Raw genomic sequence first — 18,600 nt, 5'->3', positions numbered from 1 at the left:
GAAGTGAGCCAGACTGCAATGCAGATGTCACCATGACAAACCAATCTATTTGCCATGGTGGAAAAGTGGGTTCCCCAAAGACCAGACCCCAAACCCAAGAGACACCACCTTTTGCCCTTTGTCATAAATGTAGAAATACCCAGTTGCAGATGACTGATGTGCAAATAGAGACACAACACAATCTTCTCAACAACGGGCTCCACCTTCTCTGCAGATTTTTCTGCCTAGTCATCTGCAGATTTTTCCCTCTGCAGAGGGAAAAAGTGCCTTAAGGCTCTGGCCATCTTGCCCCCGCTGTTCCAAAACCATTCAGCACCTGGATCTGTTCAGCTACAGGTGTATCCTTGCCCTGACACCCCAAGGTACTGGACAGATACAGCATTTCTTGGAATTCATGGCAGATCTCTTTTTTTTGAGACTCAAAAAGCAGCAGAGTGAGTTAGAGAAGCCTCCTGGCATCACATTCCTACTCAAGCAACCAAGGTTCAGCCCCTAAAGAAAGCTTAAACAGTATCAGGTGTGCTCTGCTTGCCATAAAGGCCCCAGGCTTCACACACAACACAGGCAAGTGAGCTAGACAGGATTGGGGTAGGGAGAAAGAAGACCAAGAGTGAGAAGACTCCCCAGGTGCCCTGGAGCTCATCCAGGAGTGCTTCAGTAAACAGCTCTGCGCAACATCCCCAATTCCAAGCTAGGTCTACACAAGGATTTATTTCTCCAGCATCTAGCTTTATTTTTATAGTAAACCTAAGTAATGAAGTAATTCATGGGGTTTTTCAGTAGAGATAAACACGAGCTGCAATTTTAGAAGCTCCACTCAAAAAAGATCAGCTCTGCCTAGGCTGCAACCAGAGCAGCTACCAGAAGCAGAAGGGTAACTAACCTCCATACTAGATCTGGGCCTGAAGTGCTATACAGGGGATAAGTGCTAGGGTTGTGCAAAGCTTCAGTTGCTGATTCGATTCAGAGCAGATTTGGCTGCTGAATCTCCAAATATGAATCAAATTAGGGGGCCCATTAATCTCTCCAAATTGAATCAGAAGCCTCCAATTCGATTCGGAGAGAATCGACAATTTGGCCACAGACACAGCTTTATATGTTATTTTCTACGTACCCACCTCAAGGTATGTAGAAAAAATATATAAAAAACTGTGTCTATGGCCGAATCAGAATCAAATCTTCAGATCGAGATTCAGCCAAATCGTGATCTGAATCAGAGAATTGAACTGCTGTCCCTCAAAACCAGGCCGAATCCCAATTGAATACTGCTCACTTCGCATACCCCTAATAAGTGCCATTGCCAACAACATTTTAATTAGTGCAGCCTCCAAAGTTTAATAAGCAGGAGAGGAATTATGGGAGACACAAAAATGGCTTTAAGGTAGAGCTACTGCCCTTCAGACAGCCGTCCCTGCTCAAATGGCCTTATTTCAACACAGAAATCCAGCTGGACTGACACCATGACATTCTGCCCTTTCCATTTTTTGCAGGAAATTTGTTTGCATCAGGAAGATCTTGAAGCTAAACAGTTTAAACCACCTGCCAGCAGAGACTGTAGTTACTACTGTTCCTGTAATCTTTGCCCAGGTATCCACAGGCTCAGAAACAGATTGCTCACCTACACAGACTAAGCAGCTATGCTCAGGAAGGAATAAAACACATTATAATACCAATTCTTTTTATGTACCTTGCAATCAACACTCAATGCAAATGGGCAAGAGCAGGGCGTAAAACTAAGGTGTGGTAGTGCAAGACACAGGACCTTGCACCTCTCCCACACAACACGTTAGCAGCAGTCCATGCCATGTTGCCTATTTTATTCTGGTTAAGTGGCTGGTCCGAGAGGAAGTTAAAAAACTAGCAAATTATCCAGTCGTGACCAATGATCTGGAGTTGATGTTGTGTGTGGGTGGGAGATGACAGCTCTTTCGTATCATATCAGATATCGGTTTGCAAATCTATGAGCCACCCCCCAGTATTATTGCTCAACATGCTTATCCCATCTACCCCACCTGAACAATTACAGAGACGGCAGCTTTTGATTAGGAGCTGTGCTGCTAGCTGGACACCACATTCACACCGGGGCTGTCCAGGACCGTCATGTTGTGAACCGTTGTTTTGAAGTGGCTGTGTCCAATTCTCAGTCTGTTCAGCTTGAGCCACGCTTCTCTGTCAGGGCCGTGCCCAATGAGGAATTCATTTGGTGTTGCTGTAAGACACTGTAGGAATAGGTCTGACCTTTCCCAGCAGCGGGCCCACTCTGTTGCAGCACACTGGAGATGCTGAGCCAAACCTCTCTCTTTCAGGAGCTTGGGGGCTTCATGTACAAATGTTTTACATCTCTTAAGCCTCCATCTGTTTGGGTCTTCAGTTAACAGTTGATAAAACAGGTGATTTTCATCATCTCTTGCCTCTAGTGCCAGTAATGATGTTAGGGTCTGTCTCCTTATATCACTTGGTCTAATGGCTGAGAGCACAGGGAGTACATGCATGCACAGGTTGTGCAAACTGTTGCAAGTCTCAATGCACTGTTTATGTAGTGTGACAACTTCTGCACCACACAGGAACACAGTATTCTGCTGGAGTATACACCATTGCAAGTGTGCTAGTTTTGGAGATGGTAAATAAAACCATAGGGGCAAATTCTCCCATAGGCGAGTTGCCTTGAGCCGACAGCAGGAGCCTGTATCATGCTCATCACAGCCGTGAGCACCTTCCAGGAAGGCATTAACATTGGCCATGTTGGTTCTCTCATCCTGTCCCCAAGTGGGTGCAGTGGGGGTTTCTGCTTCAGCTTCTGTTATGAGACATACACAGATGTGCCTTTGCTGTATCTTTCCATCTGCTCAGGCAAGGCCAGGGAAGTGTGCCTTGTACCTCGACTGGAAGGTGGAGAGATCTGTGACGGTCATTAGTTTCCATGGGAGTTCCTTCCATGGTCTGGGACAGGGTTTGGCACCATGGAACCATTTTATCCAGCCCAGAGAGCCCAGGCGCTCCTGCAGCCTTTGGGCAGCCAAGCACAGAGAAAAGGTGAGGCAGTGACACTACAGACAAGAGCAGTGACTGAGGCTGGAGTCACAGTGGCACAGGACAGGTTGAAAGCAGCCCACGCTCAAAATGATGCTTCATCAAAGCATTCTCCTCCAGCAAGATGTCCCAGACCAGGGGTCGGCAACATTTAGGGGAGTTTGGTTTGCTCCTTTATCTTCATGGCATGTGACACCCTGGCGCTTCCCAGTCATAGCCTAGTCTGAAAACTGAAGAGGTGCTCGAAGGAACAGTCCTGCCCTAGCCAAGAGCTGGACTCGATGATGTGAGAGCACATCATGGAGCAATAGCTCTCAACCAGCAGGCCATGGCAGGGGAGGGAATCAATCATCTCCATGCTCAAAATGCTCTGGACAGAGTCAGGCTGAGCACCAGGCTACTTATGCATAAAGCAACAGGTGGGCTAATTAGCTCTGCCAAGCAGCAGAATTAATTAAACTAGATATTCCTGAAAGCAGCTCTGCTTCTCTCATTCCAGAACCAGCTAGGGTGTCCCTGAACCATCGGGAAGCCAAGCCATAAGGGAAGGAGGTGGTAGGATCATGGAGGCCGAGAACCTCTGGCCCATGGAAAAGATGATTTGGGGTTTAAGGCACCGCCAAAGGACTCAAGGCAGCTGGCGGGGGGAAAGAGACGCACCTCACTCCCAATTTACAGCCCCTCAAGAAGAGGACATGTCCAGGAAAACCAGATGTACAGTAACCCTAGTAATAACCCCCAGCAGACTGGCCCTGCTGATACAGCAGCAGCAGGAGTTACCATCACCACTGCTCATCCCACCCCAGAACAGCCAGCCCCATGGGACACAATTCAGCCACTCATGGGCCACCAATTGGACAGCCCTGTACAACAGGAATGGGAACAAGAAGCACTTAGGAGAAGCAAATAGCTCCTCCTTACCTGGCAGGCTTTGGGGAGGGAAAGTCCAAAAATAAATTGGGAAGGCCTCAGACACCATGGATCCAGAGACCATACAGGTACCTGAGTGGACTTTAGCTCCACGTCTCTACAGTAGTGGTTTCCAACCTGTGGTCAATGGACCCCTGGGGGTCCACAGACTATGTCTAAGGGGTTTGTGAAAGATGAGTATGATCAGTCAAAAGTATGTGAATGCCCACACTTACCATTCAAAGAGGTCCACACTTCCATGTGAATTTTTTTTTTAGAGGCCCACTAATGAAAAAAGGTTGAAAACAGTACAGTACTCAATGTCACTGGCAACAGAGAAGGCTGGAAGGTAAATAGAGTAATAGTCACCAGAAATTGGCTTACAAGGCACTGCTAGAACTGCAGTGACAGCATCAGTTATACACAAAGTAAAGAGCATGTTAGATGTCAGGACAAGAGCGTATTCTAGCCAGCTGGGTCACTTGAGTTAACCTCGCAGTCAGAGCTCTAGGCATTTCCTAATACTGTCAGCACTACAACCTTGGTAGATAGCTGAAGGGTCAAACAAATCAAAGAAAATCTCCCCGCCAGCCCCTCCACCTTTCACAGAGGCTCCTACCAGCATGTACAGCTAATGCCCCTGATGCAGCTGCCAGTCTAGCAAATGATTTAATATGGCTGGAGCTGAGTGTAGCTGTAAGTGGGAGGCATGGTGTCAAAACTCTTCTGGGTGCAGAAGAAAAACTGAACAGCAGCTTGGTAGAGTTAAATGAAATAAAAGGGAAAGGTCAGCATAGAATGGGTGTTCCCCCAGGGCTGCGACAAAGAAGAGGCTTAAAAAAAAAAAAAAAATTGCTATCCAGGGCTGCAGTGAGGATGGGTCCAGGGAACAAGGACAGGCCAAGAGCCTGAGAGCTCTGCAAGAACCTGATTGGTATCCCCAGGTCCTGTGGCACTCTGCTTGCTATACCAGCCAAATTCTGCAGCCACCTCATTACATTTAATCGCCGCTGGGGAGGTTAACACGTATGAAAAAAATAATAATCAAAACACCACCACAGGATTTCAGGGTCTAGTTTTCACCTTCACTCAACTAAATTTTCTACCAGGCCTATATTCTTCATATGTATTGGCACCATGGCACATTTACATGCTAGGAGGGAGAAAACTGGAGATTTTAGCAGCTGGGAGGAGAGGAGGGTGCTTCTGGCATTGAGAGAAATGGAAGGATGCTTCAGGATTGCAGAACAGTAGAAAAAACCCCGGTGAAACCCAGATCACTCTCCCTTTTGGCATCCGCAGTCTGCCGCGGTAAGACTAGGCAAGATGGACCTATGGTCCGACCCAGTGAGTGACAGGTCTTATGCAGAACATGTGCATTAGTCAGAAGTATTAATTAAACAGCTAGCACTGTTGATGTTTAGGTGTCAAGAGTAAACAACCCGCTCAGATCCTCTCCCTCCCCAAGGTTTCATCTCAGGCTTTCTGCAGACACATTTGCACTGATCTGCATTCTCAGCACATTTTCAAGATGTCCTTTGTCCTAATGTCCTAAAAACATTTCTACTCTTCTCCTCCTCCTCCTCCCCCCACCAAGTCAAGTTTCTAGAATATAATTCTAGGGCAAGAGACAAATTCACCACACTCAGCATCATAAAATACACTATCCCCTACCTATGGTGCTTTTCATATAACATATGGAAGTCCATTTTATCCTTCTGGTCATAAAGTGTCACTGAAAACTTGGATTCATACATCTTGGGGCCCCAGGCACACAGGGAAATTGGTCATCTTGTTAGACAGATGCTTCTTAAATTTTATACAGCATTTCAGTTGCAAATGATTTAGAAATATTTAGCAGTCTCAAGAGCATGTTTAAGTGTCCTTTGGGTATCCTCTTCCTCTTTACTATTTGAATTCCAAAAGTATCTGGGAGCCACTTATCGATGATCATGGTGAGTCCCTGAAAAATTTTTAAAAAACCCTCCAGTGTGCGACTGCGGTCACCCAGAACAGACCAGAGAATGAATAACGACTCAATGCCCAGTCCATAAATATGGAGGAGGTATCACAGCGATACGCTCTGCTGCTCCTGACACAACTGTCTGGTTCAGTCACCTAAATGTAAAACTATAGTTGCTGTTCTGTATATAAATCCGCCATACGACAGAAGACTGTGCTAGATACTCCAGAGAAAAGCAACAGATAACAGTTCCCAACTAGAGGTCCCAGTCTGGGTGCCAGTGGGCAAAAGCAAATTATATAATAAGGAGAGACAGATTAAAAAAAAGGGAGGTGACAAGATAGAGTTTATCCAGAAAAACAGGATTCTCAGCTCACAACCAGCTTACTGATGGACAGATTTTTACTACAGCTCGTGGAAGAGAGTTAAAATGGAAGCACATGAAAAAGAGGACTTAGGATCTGAAGGAGGATCCTGATAAAATATATTTTATGCTGGTGGGTGACTCCTACAAGAGTCACTCTTGGTGCTCTATTGAAGCCGCAGAAGTAGAAGAGGACTCTTATCAAGTGTTCAGTGAAAAAAAACACAACAGATCAGGACTCAAGGGAATGAAACATCATAACTGCTGTGGTGTGTAAGAAACCCCGGGGCAACATTCACCACATACCACAAAAAGCCTGACCCTGTGGTCCAACCCTCTGCTCTTCCCCTTCAGCACACACCTCGTGGAGGAAGAGTACTTCTGAGCTGGGGATCAAATCATTTCCTAATACTTTTCAGGAATATTAAAGTGAAAAGGAGGGAGCATAAACTGCAAGTCAGCAGCTACTCAGAGAGCGATAGTCTCAGCAGCAGGTAGGAACGCTCTGAACGCCGTCTCGTCAGCTTTAAGGTCAGAAAGTATCATGATATCATCTGGCCTGACCTTCTGCCTGTCACAGGCCACACTACATTTCACCTATACAGCATACATAATCCCACAGACTTTCACTAAACTAAAACATTTCAATTCTCAGGGATGCAAGTCATCGTGCACCACAGCTAGAGAACAGGAAAAACCAACGGTGCCCCAATGCCCAAGGCCTTGGCAATGGCAGGGAATTTAATGACAGATGGCAGAGTTTCCGTTTGTGGGGGTTTTGAAGACCCAGCTAGACGATCACCCCTTGGCTGGGGTGATCTAATTGAGGCTGGTCCTGCTTTGCATAGGGGTTGGACCAGATGTCTGTCCTGAGGTCTCTTCCAAACCTCATTTTCTGATTAACAGATGAGATATATCCATATCATCCAGTCAGCAAACAACACGCCAAGCTATAAACCCCTACGGGTCCTTGCTGATCTGACTGGGAGTGAAATTTCTCCCCAGCCCCAGATATGGGGGCACGGGGCTCCCAGCTCTGACCCTAAGCAGGGCGGGAGGGGCTGTGGAAACTGCTCCCAGGGCGGGCAGGTCCCAGCTGCACCCAGTGTTTCTGGCTGCAGCCCTGCCCCAGGTGTTGGGAGCAGCAAGCCCTGCCTGGGGCAGGCAGGAAAGCCTAGCTCCACTCCCTGAGGCAGGCGCTGCACACGACCACTCTGCATGGGCCCACAGGACTGGAGTCACTGCCCGGGTCAAGTCCTCCTCATGTCCACATCCGGCTGCATGCCACTCCCCTTCTCCCAAGTCCCAAGGCAGCCCAGCAGCAGGCTGCTGCAATACGGAGGATGGGTGCAGTGCAACCCATCAGCCGCTCCCAGGGCTGCAGCAGGGGAAGCCGCCAGTGGGTGTGGGGCTTGGGGGGGTGCAGCTTTTGCTGCTATGCGCCCCCTGCAAGGGCTGTGGGGCTGCACCAGGCTCTTTCCAGGGGACAAGTGCCCCCGGATCTGCGTGCGGGAAGAGAGCAGGCAGTTGCTGCTGGCTGGGGCCAATGGTGGCACCACCAGGCTCTTCCCAGTGCTCAGGGCAGGCAGCAGCCTGCTCCTGTTCTGCGTACAGATCCAGGCTGCAGCCCTCCCAGGGGACACGTAGCAGCAAGAGCTACCACCCATCCCACACCACACACCCACCAACAGTTCCCCCCGCTTTGCTCCCTGCTTCAGCCCCAGGAGCGGCCGATGGGCTGCAGCACACTCCTTCGCTAGTCCCATCCTTACTCCAGTCCCTCCCTCACCGCCACGGGAACGTATTATTTTCCCTGATTTAAACCGATTTTTTTCTTTCCTTCCTTTTATCCCAATTTCAGCCTAGTTTTGGTGTTTGGAAAACAAACCCTGAAAAATTCCCAGAACACTACACATTAGCATTGAAGAGGATCTTGCCTGCTACTTCACAAAGCAGATCCTCCCCATCTGTGGCCAATCATACATGGGTGGTGAGGGTGCGGGGTAATCCTTCCTGCCCCCTGCAATGACTGGCTGAAGCCCTGAAGCATGAGATTTGATTACAGACACAGCCTTGATGCAGGTGCTCTGAATATATTGAGGGCAATGCAGGTAATCCAGGTCCCACAGGGCCAAGAAGAAAGAAAATGAATTGACTTAGACTTAAGGATCCCAAAGCCAGAAAGGACCACCACGGTCCTCTAATCCAAGCCCCCTGCTCATAGTGGCTGCCAAATTTCTCCCAGGGGTTGACTGCACTCTCTCAAGCAATCCAGGCTCTATGACAACTGTTAACAAGGGGTATCCCAAAAGTAATAAGAGCCGTACAGACAGGAGGAAGGATTGCTACTTCATTTGGACCATGCCGCAATAAAGGAGCAAAAACAATTCTATCCCTACAAGACATCCCACCAAAATCTGAGATCTCTTTGAACAGGAGCAGAGCATCAGAAGCATTTCCTCATGCACTGTATGGCTACAAGTCAGAATAAAGGACAGGCATATAATTTTATAAGGAGAGAAGCTGGGGATAGGTGGCCAGGCCATTTATTTTTCCTTTTACATCCTACAGTGCAGTTGAAAGGTGTTGCAACTGCAGGACAGGAGAACAGGGCCAGCTTCTCAAACCTTCCTCCAGCAATAGGCATCAAGGCCTCCTCTCTACAGCACCCACATACACTCAGCACTGCACTAGGAACCAAATACAAGTACAGAAAGACTGACAAGATGCAGCCAGCAAAGAATTAGGGGAAAGCAGAAGAAGTAGTACCAAACAACAAGGCTCTGTGGAAAACAAATATTGTCAGACAAACTCGATACTGCTTTTGACAGTATCACAAGCATAGTTAACGACAGTAATTGTACTGACATAATAGACTTGAGACTCCAGCAAGAGTGCAGGGCTGAGACAAAAGCACAACAGTCAGAGAGGATAATAGCACTTTACAGCAATCAAATGTAGCCCACACTAAATGGATTAAAAACTGGGTTAAACTGACACACTGCAAAAAGCAACACATCATCTAGTGGGAAAGTTTCCAGGGGTGTCCTGTAAAGACCTGGTCTGGACCCAGTTCAGTTCAATATCTTTACTGATGACTGAAAGAAAGGCAATAATTTGCAGATGATTGAAAAACTAGAGGAACAGTGCATGATAAACTGACTTGTCCTGATCATACTAACTCATCTGGATTGCTTGGCAAAACTGTGCCCAGTTGAACAACAGGCACCAAATACAACTAAAATGAGGACTGACATCTGAGAACAAAGAACAAGGGCACTGATGAGGTGTGGGACTGTATCCTAAAACACAGAGACACTGAAAAGGATTTTGAGGTAGTAAACCAGTTAAATAAGCTCCTGCTGCAGTACTGGATGCTAAGGGCTGTGCGGCTGAAGTACTGAGTCCAGTTTTGGGCACCACACTTCAAGAGGGATTTAGATAACCTGGAAAGGGTTCAGAGGAGGGTCACCCATCTGGTTAAAGGCCTACAGGAAAAACCTTATGAGGACAGATTGAGGGACCTGAATCTCTTCAGCCTCTGCAAGAGAAGGCTGAGAGGTGATCTTGTGACTGTCTACAAACTCATCGGGGGGGAGGGGAAGGGGGGAACAGCAGGAAAGAGAGGATATATTTACCAGGGCGCCCATTGGGGTAACTAGAAACAATGGCCACAAACTGAAGGACAGCAAATTTAGATTGGACATCAGGAAAAAAATTCTTTACAGTGAGGGTTGCCAAAATATGGAATATGCTTCCAAGGGAGGTGGTGCTACCCCCTTCCTTGGAGATATTTAAGAGGAGATTGGACAAACATCTGGCTGGGGTCATTTGACCCCAGCACTCTTTCCTGCCCAGGGCAGGCGGTTGGACTCAATGATCTAATAAGTCAGTTCCAACCCTAACACCTATGAAATCTATAAATACCAAGTAGGGGTAGGGATGTAGATCAGCTCCACATATAGCATTAGCAGGACCATTACAGGAACACAGTGAACACTTCTGACGTCCACACTACAAAAAGGGTTTTCAGAAATTGGCAGGTAGGGGGTGCTTAAAAGAGTAGTAGGAGAATGACTTGAAGTTAAGAATACACGTCATATAACAAGGCTCAATCCTGTAACTCAATCTATTTAATTTATCCAACAAAAGAAGAAGTCATCCAGGATGACCCGCACAACAAAAAGCTTCAGATAGCCGAGCACTCTTAGATCTAGCAGAAAAAACCCTAATGAGACCCAGTGGCTGCAGAGACTGGATGCACATCTAGAAGATCTGCTCTAGCTTATGCTCAGACAGAAGCAAGAGTCTTGACATGGAAATTACTGGGTGGGGTTCTTCCGCCTATGTTAAGCAGGAACTCAGAGTAGAAGCTCCTGGTTCCTTTTGGCTTTAAATAAAATCTATGGGGGCACCAACCCATTTCACATACGTGATCAGAATAACTTCTCTGTCACTACCAGCCTTTGCTAAACTTCACGCAGACATCTAGGTATGAACACACAATTCGAAACAACAGATGTTCATGAAGATGACCATTGAAAAGCTGCATGCAGCATAAAGCAGGGCTTTCTCCAGAGCCTACTGACCAAATGCAGTTCTCTCCCATGCAGATACAAAACTACCAGTTGCAAGCTTGGCATGACCAGCTTAGAAGCCATCAACTCACGCTGATATTCAGTATGAATCATCATTTTTCCTGAGCATGCATAGACTTCTGGAGCTCCAGGGGCCAAATGACTCTATTGTGCAAAATGTGTTCAAACTCGCACATCTCTGCTTTCTGAATCAACACATGTCGATGCATAACGGATTGATTCACCCAGAAGGTCAATAATTTATGGTACTTAAATACTCTGTATAGATTTCTTTGCTAGATAATTGTTGAAGGTTTTGTTGTGCACCACCCCATGTAAATGAAACAGGCAGTGTGATTCTTGCAATGAACCACTGCCATCCCTCCCTTCTGACACTGAAATCAGACCAAATCTAAGAAAAATCAGCTGTGCTTCACTTTAAGCCGTCCGGCCACCCAGACAGAGCCCATGGTTCCGGGCTCCACGCAGACGGAGCCCCTGGCTCTTGGCTGCGGGGGCTGCCTGTCCCTTTTTCAGGCTCTGGGGCCCGGGAGCATGGCCACCTCCCCGTGCGGGGTCTGCTCCCTACTGGGCTTTCTGGCGCGCCAGCGGGAGGAGCTCCAAGCCACAGTCCAGAGACTACGTGCCATCACGGACTGTGAGCAGGAGATTGACTCCTACTGCCAGGCCCTTCTCCCCCGGGAGCCACAGGGGAGAGCTCCGTCTCCCTCCGCGACTAAGGAGGACTCTGGGACCTCCCGCTCTGCCCAGTCAGGGGCATGGACCGAGGCGGGCAAGGGCCTCAAGGCCCGCCGCACCAAGGCCCCTGCCCCGCCGGAGCTTAGCAACAGGTTCGCACCTCTTGCAGCCCCACCAGAGCCCACGCAGTTCCCGGCTCCCGCAGGCAGCCCAGGCTCGACCGCAGCTACTGGCCCCGCTCTCCCCAGGACAAAGCGAAAGGTGTCTGTTGTGGGAGACTCCATCCTACGGCCACTGAGGGGGCAATCTGCCGCCCCGACCCCTTAGCACGGGAAGTCTGCTGCTTCCCGGGGGCCTGCATCCGAGACACTGCGGAGAGGATCCCACAGCTCCTCCGGCCCACAGACCACTACCCCATGCTCCTTATTCACGTGGGCACCAATGACACGGCTCGGAGCACCCCCAGCCAGGTCATGAGGCGCTACAGGGAGTTGGGAGCGGGGCTTAGGGGTCTGGGAGCTCAGGTGGTGTTTTCCTCGATCCTCCCAGTCTCGGGCTATGGGCTGAGGAGGGAGAGGAGGATCCACGCGGTGAACCAAAGACTGCGGCGCTGGTGTTACCGGGAAGGCTTTGGCTTCCATGACCACAGCCCGCTCTTTGGCGAGAGAGGCAGCGAGCTGCTGGGAAGAGATGGCCTCCACCTCTCTCCCCTGTGGAGGAGGCTCTTCTCAGCCGGGCTGGCTGACCTGCTCCACCGGGCTTTAAACTAAGCCCACTGGGGGATGGGGGGACGACTGCCACTGCTGGCCCGCTGAACGGCCCTTGCAAAGCCAGCGGACCAAGGCACTTGAGGGAGCCCACCCCTGCCCCAGCCCTGGCACAATCTGTGGGCAAGGCAAGAGCCCCCAAGGGCACTCTTGCTTGCCTGTACACTAATGCCAGGAGCCTGGGCAACAAGCAGGAGGAGCTCGTCCTCCTGCTCAGTGCAAAGAAATATGATGTTGTTGGGATAAGAGAGACCTGGTGGGACTCCACCCATGACTGGACCACGGGTATAGAGGGCTATACCCTGTACAGGAGGGATCGTGTTGACAAAAGGGGGGGGGGGTGTAGCTCTCGATGTGAAGGAAAGCTACATGTCCCTGCAAGCTGATGTTGGCGACCGGCATGGACAGCTAGAGACCCTCCGGGTAAAAATTCATGGGGAATTCGGCACAGGGGACACGACGGTGGGAGTCTACTACAGACCTCCCACTCAAAGTCCTGAGCTTGACCAGGAGTTCGCCCGGGAACTGACTGAGGCCGCTCGCTCCAGGACCTTGGTTGTCATGGGTGACTTCAATTACCCGGACATCTCGTGGGAAGATCACTCAGCTAAATCTGAGCGGGCGCAAAGCTCTCTCTCGTGCGTGGATGACCTCTACCTGACTCAAGAAGTCTATGGGCCAACGAGAGGCAAAGCGCTGCTCGACCTGGTACTGGCTACGGGGGACGACCTAATCGGCGACCTAGTGATCGATGGGAAGTTGGGTGACAGCGACCACGAGCTGATCACCTTCACCATCCGCCGTAAAGCTGGCAAGTCAGTCAGCAACACAGAAGTCCTTGACTTCAGAAAAGCCAACTTTGATAAGCTCAAGAGGCTTGTCGGTCAGGCCCTCAGGGACCATGACCCCAGGGAGTTGGGAGTTCAAGAAGAGTGGTTGCTTCTCAAGGAAGCGATCCTCAGTGCACAAGCTAAATCTATTCCAGCACGGAGGAAAGGCAGCAAGAAGGCACAGCAGGCCCCCTGGCTCTCCAGGGACCTAGCGGACCTCCTGCGGCTAAAAAAGAAAGCCTACAAAGGATGGAGGATGGGATTCACCTCCAAGGAGGATTACTCCTTGCTGGTCCGGTCCTGCAGGGAGCAAACCAGGAAAGCCAAGGCTGCAACTGAACTCCAACTAGCTTCAGGCATCAAGGACAACAAAAAGTCCTTTTTCAGATATGTGGGGAGCTGGAGGAAAAGCAAGGGCAATGTTGGACACCTGCTAAACCAGATGGGGCAACTGGCAACTGACGCCCAGGAAAAAGCCAACCTATTAAATAGGTACTTTGCATGAGTCTTTCATCAGTCACACGGGATGCCCATGCCTGCTATGGGACAGGGAGATCCGGCTGACGGGGATCCCCTACCCTCCATCAATGCTGACCTCGTGAAGGAACACCTTGAGAAGCTGGATACCGTCAAGTCAGCCGGCCCTGACAGTCTGCACCCCAGGGTACTCAAGGAGCTGGCGAGCATTATAGCCAAGCCCCTGGCACGGATCTTTCAAAACTCCTGGCACTCTGGTGTAGTGCCCGAAGACTGGGAGAAGGCCAATGTGGTGCCAATCTTCAAGGAAGGGGGAGAGTGGATCCGGCTAACTACAGGCCCATTAGCCTGGTTGTGATTGATGGCAGTCACTCATCGTGGTGCCCTGTGACCAGTGGGGTCCCTCAAGGCTCTGTCCTGGGACCCATACTGTTCAACATCTTCATTAACGATGTGGACATTGGAGTCAGGAGTGGACTGGCCAAGTTCGCCGATCACACCAAACTTTGGGGCAAAGCATCCACGCCAGAAGATAGGCGGGTGATCCAAGCTGACCTGGACAAGCTCAGCAAATGGGCAGACGAGAACCTCATGGTGTTTAACACCAAAAAATGCAAGGTTCTCCACCTTGGGAGGAAAAACCTGCAGCACACTTATAGGCTTGGCAGTGCTACGTTGGTTAGCACTACAGAAGAAAAAGACTTGGGGGTCAGAAACCATCAGAAAAGCCAATGGCACTTTATCGTGCATCAGGAGATGCATGACAAATAGGTCCAAGGAGGTGATACTTCCCCTCTATCGGGCGCTGGTCAGACCGCAGCTGGAGTACTGCATGCAATTCTGGGCGCCGCACTTCAAGAAGGATGCGGATAACCTGGAGAGGGTCCAGAGAAGGGCCACTCGTATGGTTAAGGGCCTGCAGGCCAAGCCCTACGAGGAGAGATTAGAGAAACTGGACCTTTTCAGCCTCCGCAAGAGAAGGTTGAGAGGCGACCTGGCGGCTGCCTATAAGTTCGTCAGCGGGGCACAGAAGGGAATTGGTGAGTATTTATTCACCAAGGCGCCCCCGGGGGTTACAAGAAATAATGGCCACAACTAGAAGAGAGCAGATTTAGATTGGATATTAGGAGGAACTTCTTCACAGTTCGAGTGGCCAAGGTCTGGAATGGGCTCCCAAGGGAGGTGGTGCTCTCCCCTACCCTGGGGGTATTCAAGAGAAGGTTGGATGTGTATCTAGCTGGGGTAATGTAGGCCCAGCACTCTTTCCTGCTTATGCAGGGGGTCAGACTCGATGATCTATTGAGGTCCCTTCCGACCCTAGCATCTATGAATCTATGAATCATTGACCACAAGATGAACATGAGCCTGCAATGCGATGCTGCGGCTAGTAAAGCGACCAAAATGCTGCCGTGCATCCATAGATGCTTCTCGAGCAAATCCCGGGACGTCATTCTCCCCTTGTACTTGGCCTTGGTGAGGCCGCAGCTGGAGTCCTGCGTCCAGTTTTGGGCTCCACAAGTCAAAAAGGATGTGGAGAAGCTTGAGAGAGTCCAGAGGAGAGCCACGCACATGATCTGAGGTCAGGAAAACAGATCTTACGATGACAGGCTGAGAGCCACGGGACTCTTTAGCCTGGAAAAGCGCAGGCTCAGGGGTGATCTGATGGCCACCTAGAAGTTTATCGGGGTGACCACCAGGATCGGGGGGAACGTTTGTTCACCAGAGCACCCGAAGGGATGAGGCGGTCAAATGGTCACAAACTCCTGCAAGACCGTTTCAGGCTGGACATAAGGAAGAATTTCTTTACTGTCCGAGCCCCCAAGGTCTGGAACAGTCTGCCAGCGAAGGTGGTTCAAGCACCTACATTGAACACCTTCAAGAGTAAATCGGATGCTTATCTTGCTTGGATCCTATGACCCCAGCTGACTTCCTGCCCTTTGGGCGGGGGCTGGACTCGATGATCTCCCGAGGTCCCTTCCAGCCCTAATGTCTATGAAATTAAAATCTAGAATCTTACACTGATTTGTGTCTATTTAATGATCACGGAAATGAACATTCAAGCATCCAGCTAACAGGATCCCACCCTCTGTTCCCATGAAGCCAAAGGCATATACAAGCCATTTTCTGAACTTCAAGACTAGGCAGCTAAAGAGCAAATGTCAAAAAAAAAAATCTTAGAGACCCTGTTTGCCATTGGCTACATGAACAGTGTGGCATGCACAACAAAACCTTCCAACAAATATCCAACAAGGAAACCTATATAGAGTACTTAAGTGCCATAAATTATTGGCCTCCTGGGTGAATAAATCTATTATGCATCAACATGTGTCAATGCAGCACAGTCAGACCTCATATATAGTTCAGAATCACAGACATGCAGCGAATTGTTGTTCTACCCTTTCTGGATGCCACATGTGGAGGCTTTTTAAAATCCATGCACAGCAGGGACCTGCCTGTTGTTTAGGAGCAAAGAGACAGGGGAACCCACAGGGGAAAGGAAACTTTCAGATGTGGATGCCCTGCAAAGCCTAAGCTTCTCAGCCTGTTCACCTCTGCTGGTCTAAATTACATCTCATTTCAAGATAAGAGTGGAAAAGCAGCAGAACCACCACTGTCACATTTCTGCAGGGCCTCCCAGACAACTCATCTAAATAACCCCTGAAGGAATAAACCCTGCTTCAAAAGGACCACAAAGATGCAGTTCCCTTTCGGAAGCAGACTGGCTGCTACCTGGCTTTAGGGGTAATATCACAAGGAATCTCATATACAGACTATAAGAATCAAAGCTAGCAACCTGCAGAGGTTTAGACTAGCAACCTGCAGAGGATGAACCAATTGCAGCATAAACTAATTTATGGCAAGTCCTAAAAAAGGGGAAAAAATTTTAGAAAAAAAAGAAATCACCACACTGTCAATGGAATAGCATCACAGCTCAAAAAGCAAGCAACAGATTCCTGATCTTTGTCAAAGCTTAAGATTCAAGAGATCTGTCATTAATAGTCACTGGTGAGGACAGGGTGAAATGACTGGTTACTAATGCAAATGAGAGCTACCACATGGGTGCAAAAGCTACAGTACAGGAACCAACAAGAAAGATGCCTCCAACCCTAACAAAAAAGACTCTTAACAAGGCACAGAAGGAGATCTGTGCCTGCAGCAGCCCTTTTAACCCTTGCTCTCCTCACTGAGGCTACTGAGTGCCAACGTAATGTCAATGTTTGCCTTTTGGGAAGCAGACTGCCTGCCAGGTTTGGGGGTATCCGATGGTGAACTTGAGCGCAAGAAATCCAGCTTTCTGCAGCCCCCACTCCCTCCCAAGTCCCTGCCAACACCCATTCAAGCACTCCCTTCTCAAAATACAATAATTAAGGAAACTATGGTGGAAATTATGTCCATGGAACAGGACTATTTTCCCTTTGAAAAGGTATCTGGTTTGTTTTAAAAGCAAAAAATTGAAATTTTCCAAACAAGTTTGCATCCAAAATTAAAAACGAACTGGGAAAAAAAAAAATCTCCAAGCGACGAGAACCTGGCAGCCACTTTGACATGCACAGATTTTGGGGGCTATTTAAACCTCACTCTATAAGCTGTAGGATGATCCTGCAACATGTCCTGTCCTAATTCCTGAAGATTTTTACCCGACTGAAGTGCAAAAAAAATTAAGTTTAAAATTTTTACAGATGGGGACTTTTGACCCCCTTTAAAACTTTCCCTGACCCTGAAAACTTGCAGGAAAAGGATCATTTCTTTGCCATTTCTCCATAATTCACAAAAAAAAGTTCTGGATTTCCAAGAGCATTTTCTTTTTTTTTTTTTTTTTTAAACACTGCTATTTACTATTGACAATTTATTGGGGGGGGGGGGCGGCTATTTAAGACCTTCAATGCCCTCATCCCCTGCCTTTCGTCGGACTTCACGCCTGCCCAAAGTTTCACGGTTGCGAGCGGAGGACGCGGATGAGACAGCGGCGCGAGGGGCGAAAGCCTCACAAATTAAAACTATATCCCCCAAACGCAGGATTGCCCGTCGTCGCCAGCCAGCAAAACCACTCAGATATAAGCCCCTTTCTGGGGTGGGGGGGGGAGAGCCGCTTTCTTACCTGCGATGGCCGTCTCGTCCAGGTGGGACCCGGGGGGCCTGTCCCCCCGGCCGTGGTGCAGCAGGAAGCAGCACAGGACCCAGACGGCAGCTCTGGACGGCGGCTCCATGGCTGGAGGCGCTCAGAGGCTTCCTGTCAGCTCCTCCTCGGCATCCGCGCCCCGATGTCTGAGCGCCGTCTACCCCAGGCACGGCCACACGCACAGGACGGCGGACGGACAGCGGCGCTTTCCCACGACGCAAAGGCCCCCAAAGGCTGTGGTGGAGCCGAGGGGCGCACTGGATGGAGCCTGCGGGCAGTCGCCACAGGAGAGGAAGAGAAAAGCGGGCAGAGAGTCAAGTGTCAGGTGGGCTGAGGGGGGGGATTGACAGCGGCTCCAAATGGGGCAGGTGTGGGGCGGCCTTGCGCTGCACTGCCCCGCGCTGCGGAGCCCCTGGGCCGACACCCCGCGGCAGCAGGACGCGGGACGCACCGCCCGGCCCGACCCGCCCCGACCGCGGCTGCGGCCAGACTGCCAGCGCCACGGCACGGCTTACCTCAGCGCACCGGAGGAGCGAGGCGCCGGCGGGCGCGGGACGGAGCGCCGCACTTCCGGCCCCAGCGCTCCTCCCATTGGCGGGGCGGAGATGCCGCTCTGTGCTGCCGGGCGCCTGCCCTCGCGTGCCCGACACTTCCTGCGCGTGGGTTCAGGGGGTGGGGAGGTTCTTTTTTTTTAATGCATTTCCCGCCCCAGCATCTTTATTTCCTTTTTTATGTTTTTTGTTAGGGAGTGTGATTACTTTAATTATTTATTCCCTAGGTTTTTTGAGGTTTTTTCTATTTTCATAATTTTTTTTGTTAGGGGGGTTGATTTTATTTTCTTTTTTCCTGGGGGTATTGTTTTTT

General features: G+C 49.7%; 1 protein-coding gene across 5 annotated transcripts in view; it reads right to left on the bottom strand.

Moving 5' to 3' along the window:
- Positions 1-18,369, bottom strand: part of STIM1 (stromal interaction molecule 1) — a 141,806-nt gene extending 123,437 nt beyond the window's left edge. For 4 of the 5 annotated variants that reach the window (XM_090030988.1, XM_090030993.1, XM_090030990.1 and 1 more), the window contains exon 1: positions 17,716-18,245. In XM_090030988.1, the coding sequence (XP_089887114.1) occupies positions 17,716-17,824 (109 nt within the window). In that variant the 5' untranslated portion in view covers positions 17,825-18,245. The other variant, XM_090030989.1, reaches the window with a different exon arrangement.
- Positions 18,370-18,600: the final 231 nt, after the last annotated feature.

Source organism: Crocodylus siamensis, chromosome 1 (genome assembly GCF_052110815.1).
Source record: "Crocodylus siamensis isolate JL-2025a chromosome 1, ASM5211081v1, whole genome shotgun sequence".
NCBI classification, from domain to species: Eukaryota; Metazoa; Chordata; order Crocodylia; family Crocodylidae; genus Crocodylus; species Crocodylus siamensis.
Note: the sequence above shows the minus strand (reverse complement) of the source record. Positions and strands in the feature narration are given on the sequence as shown.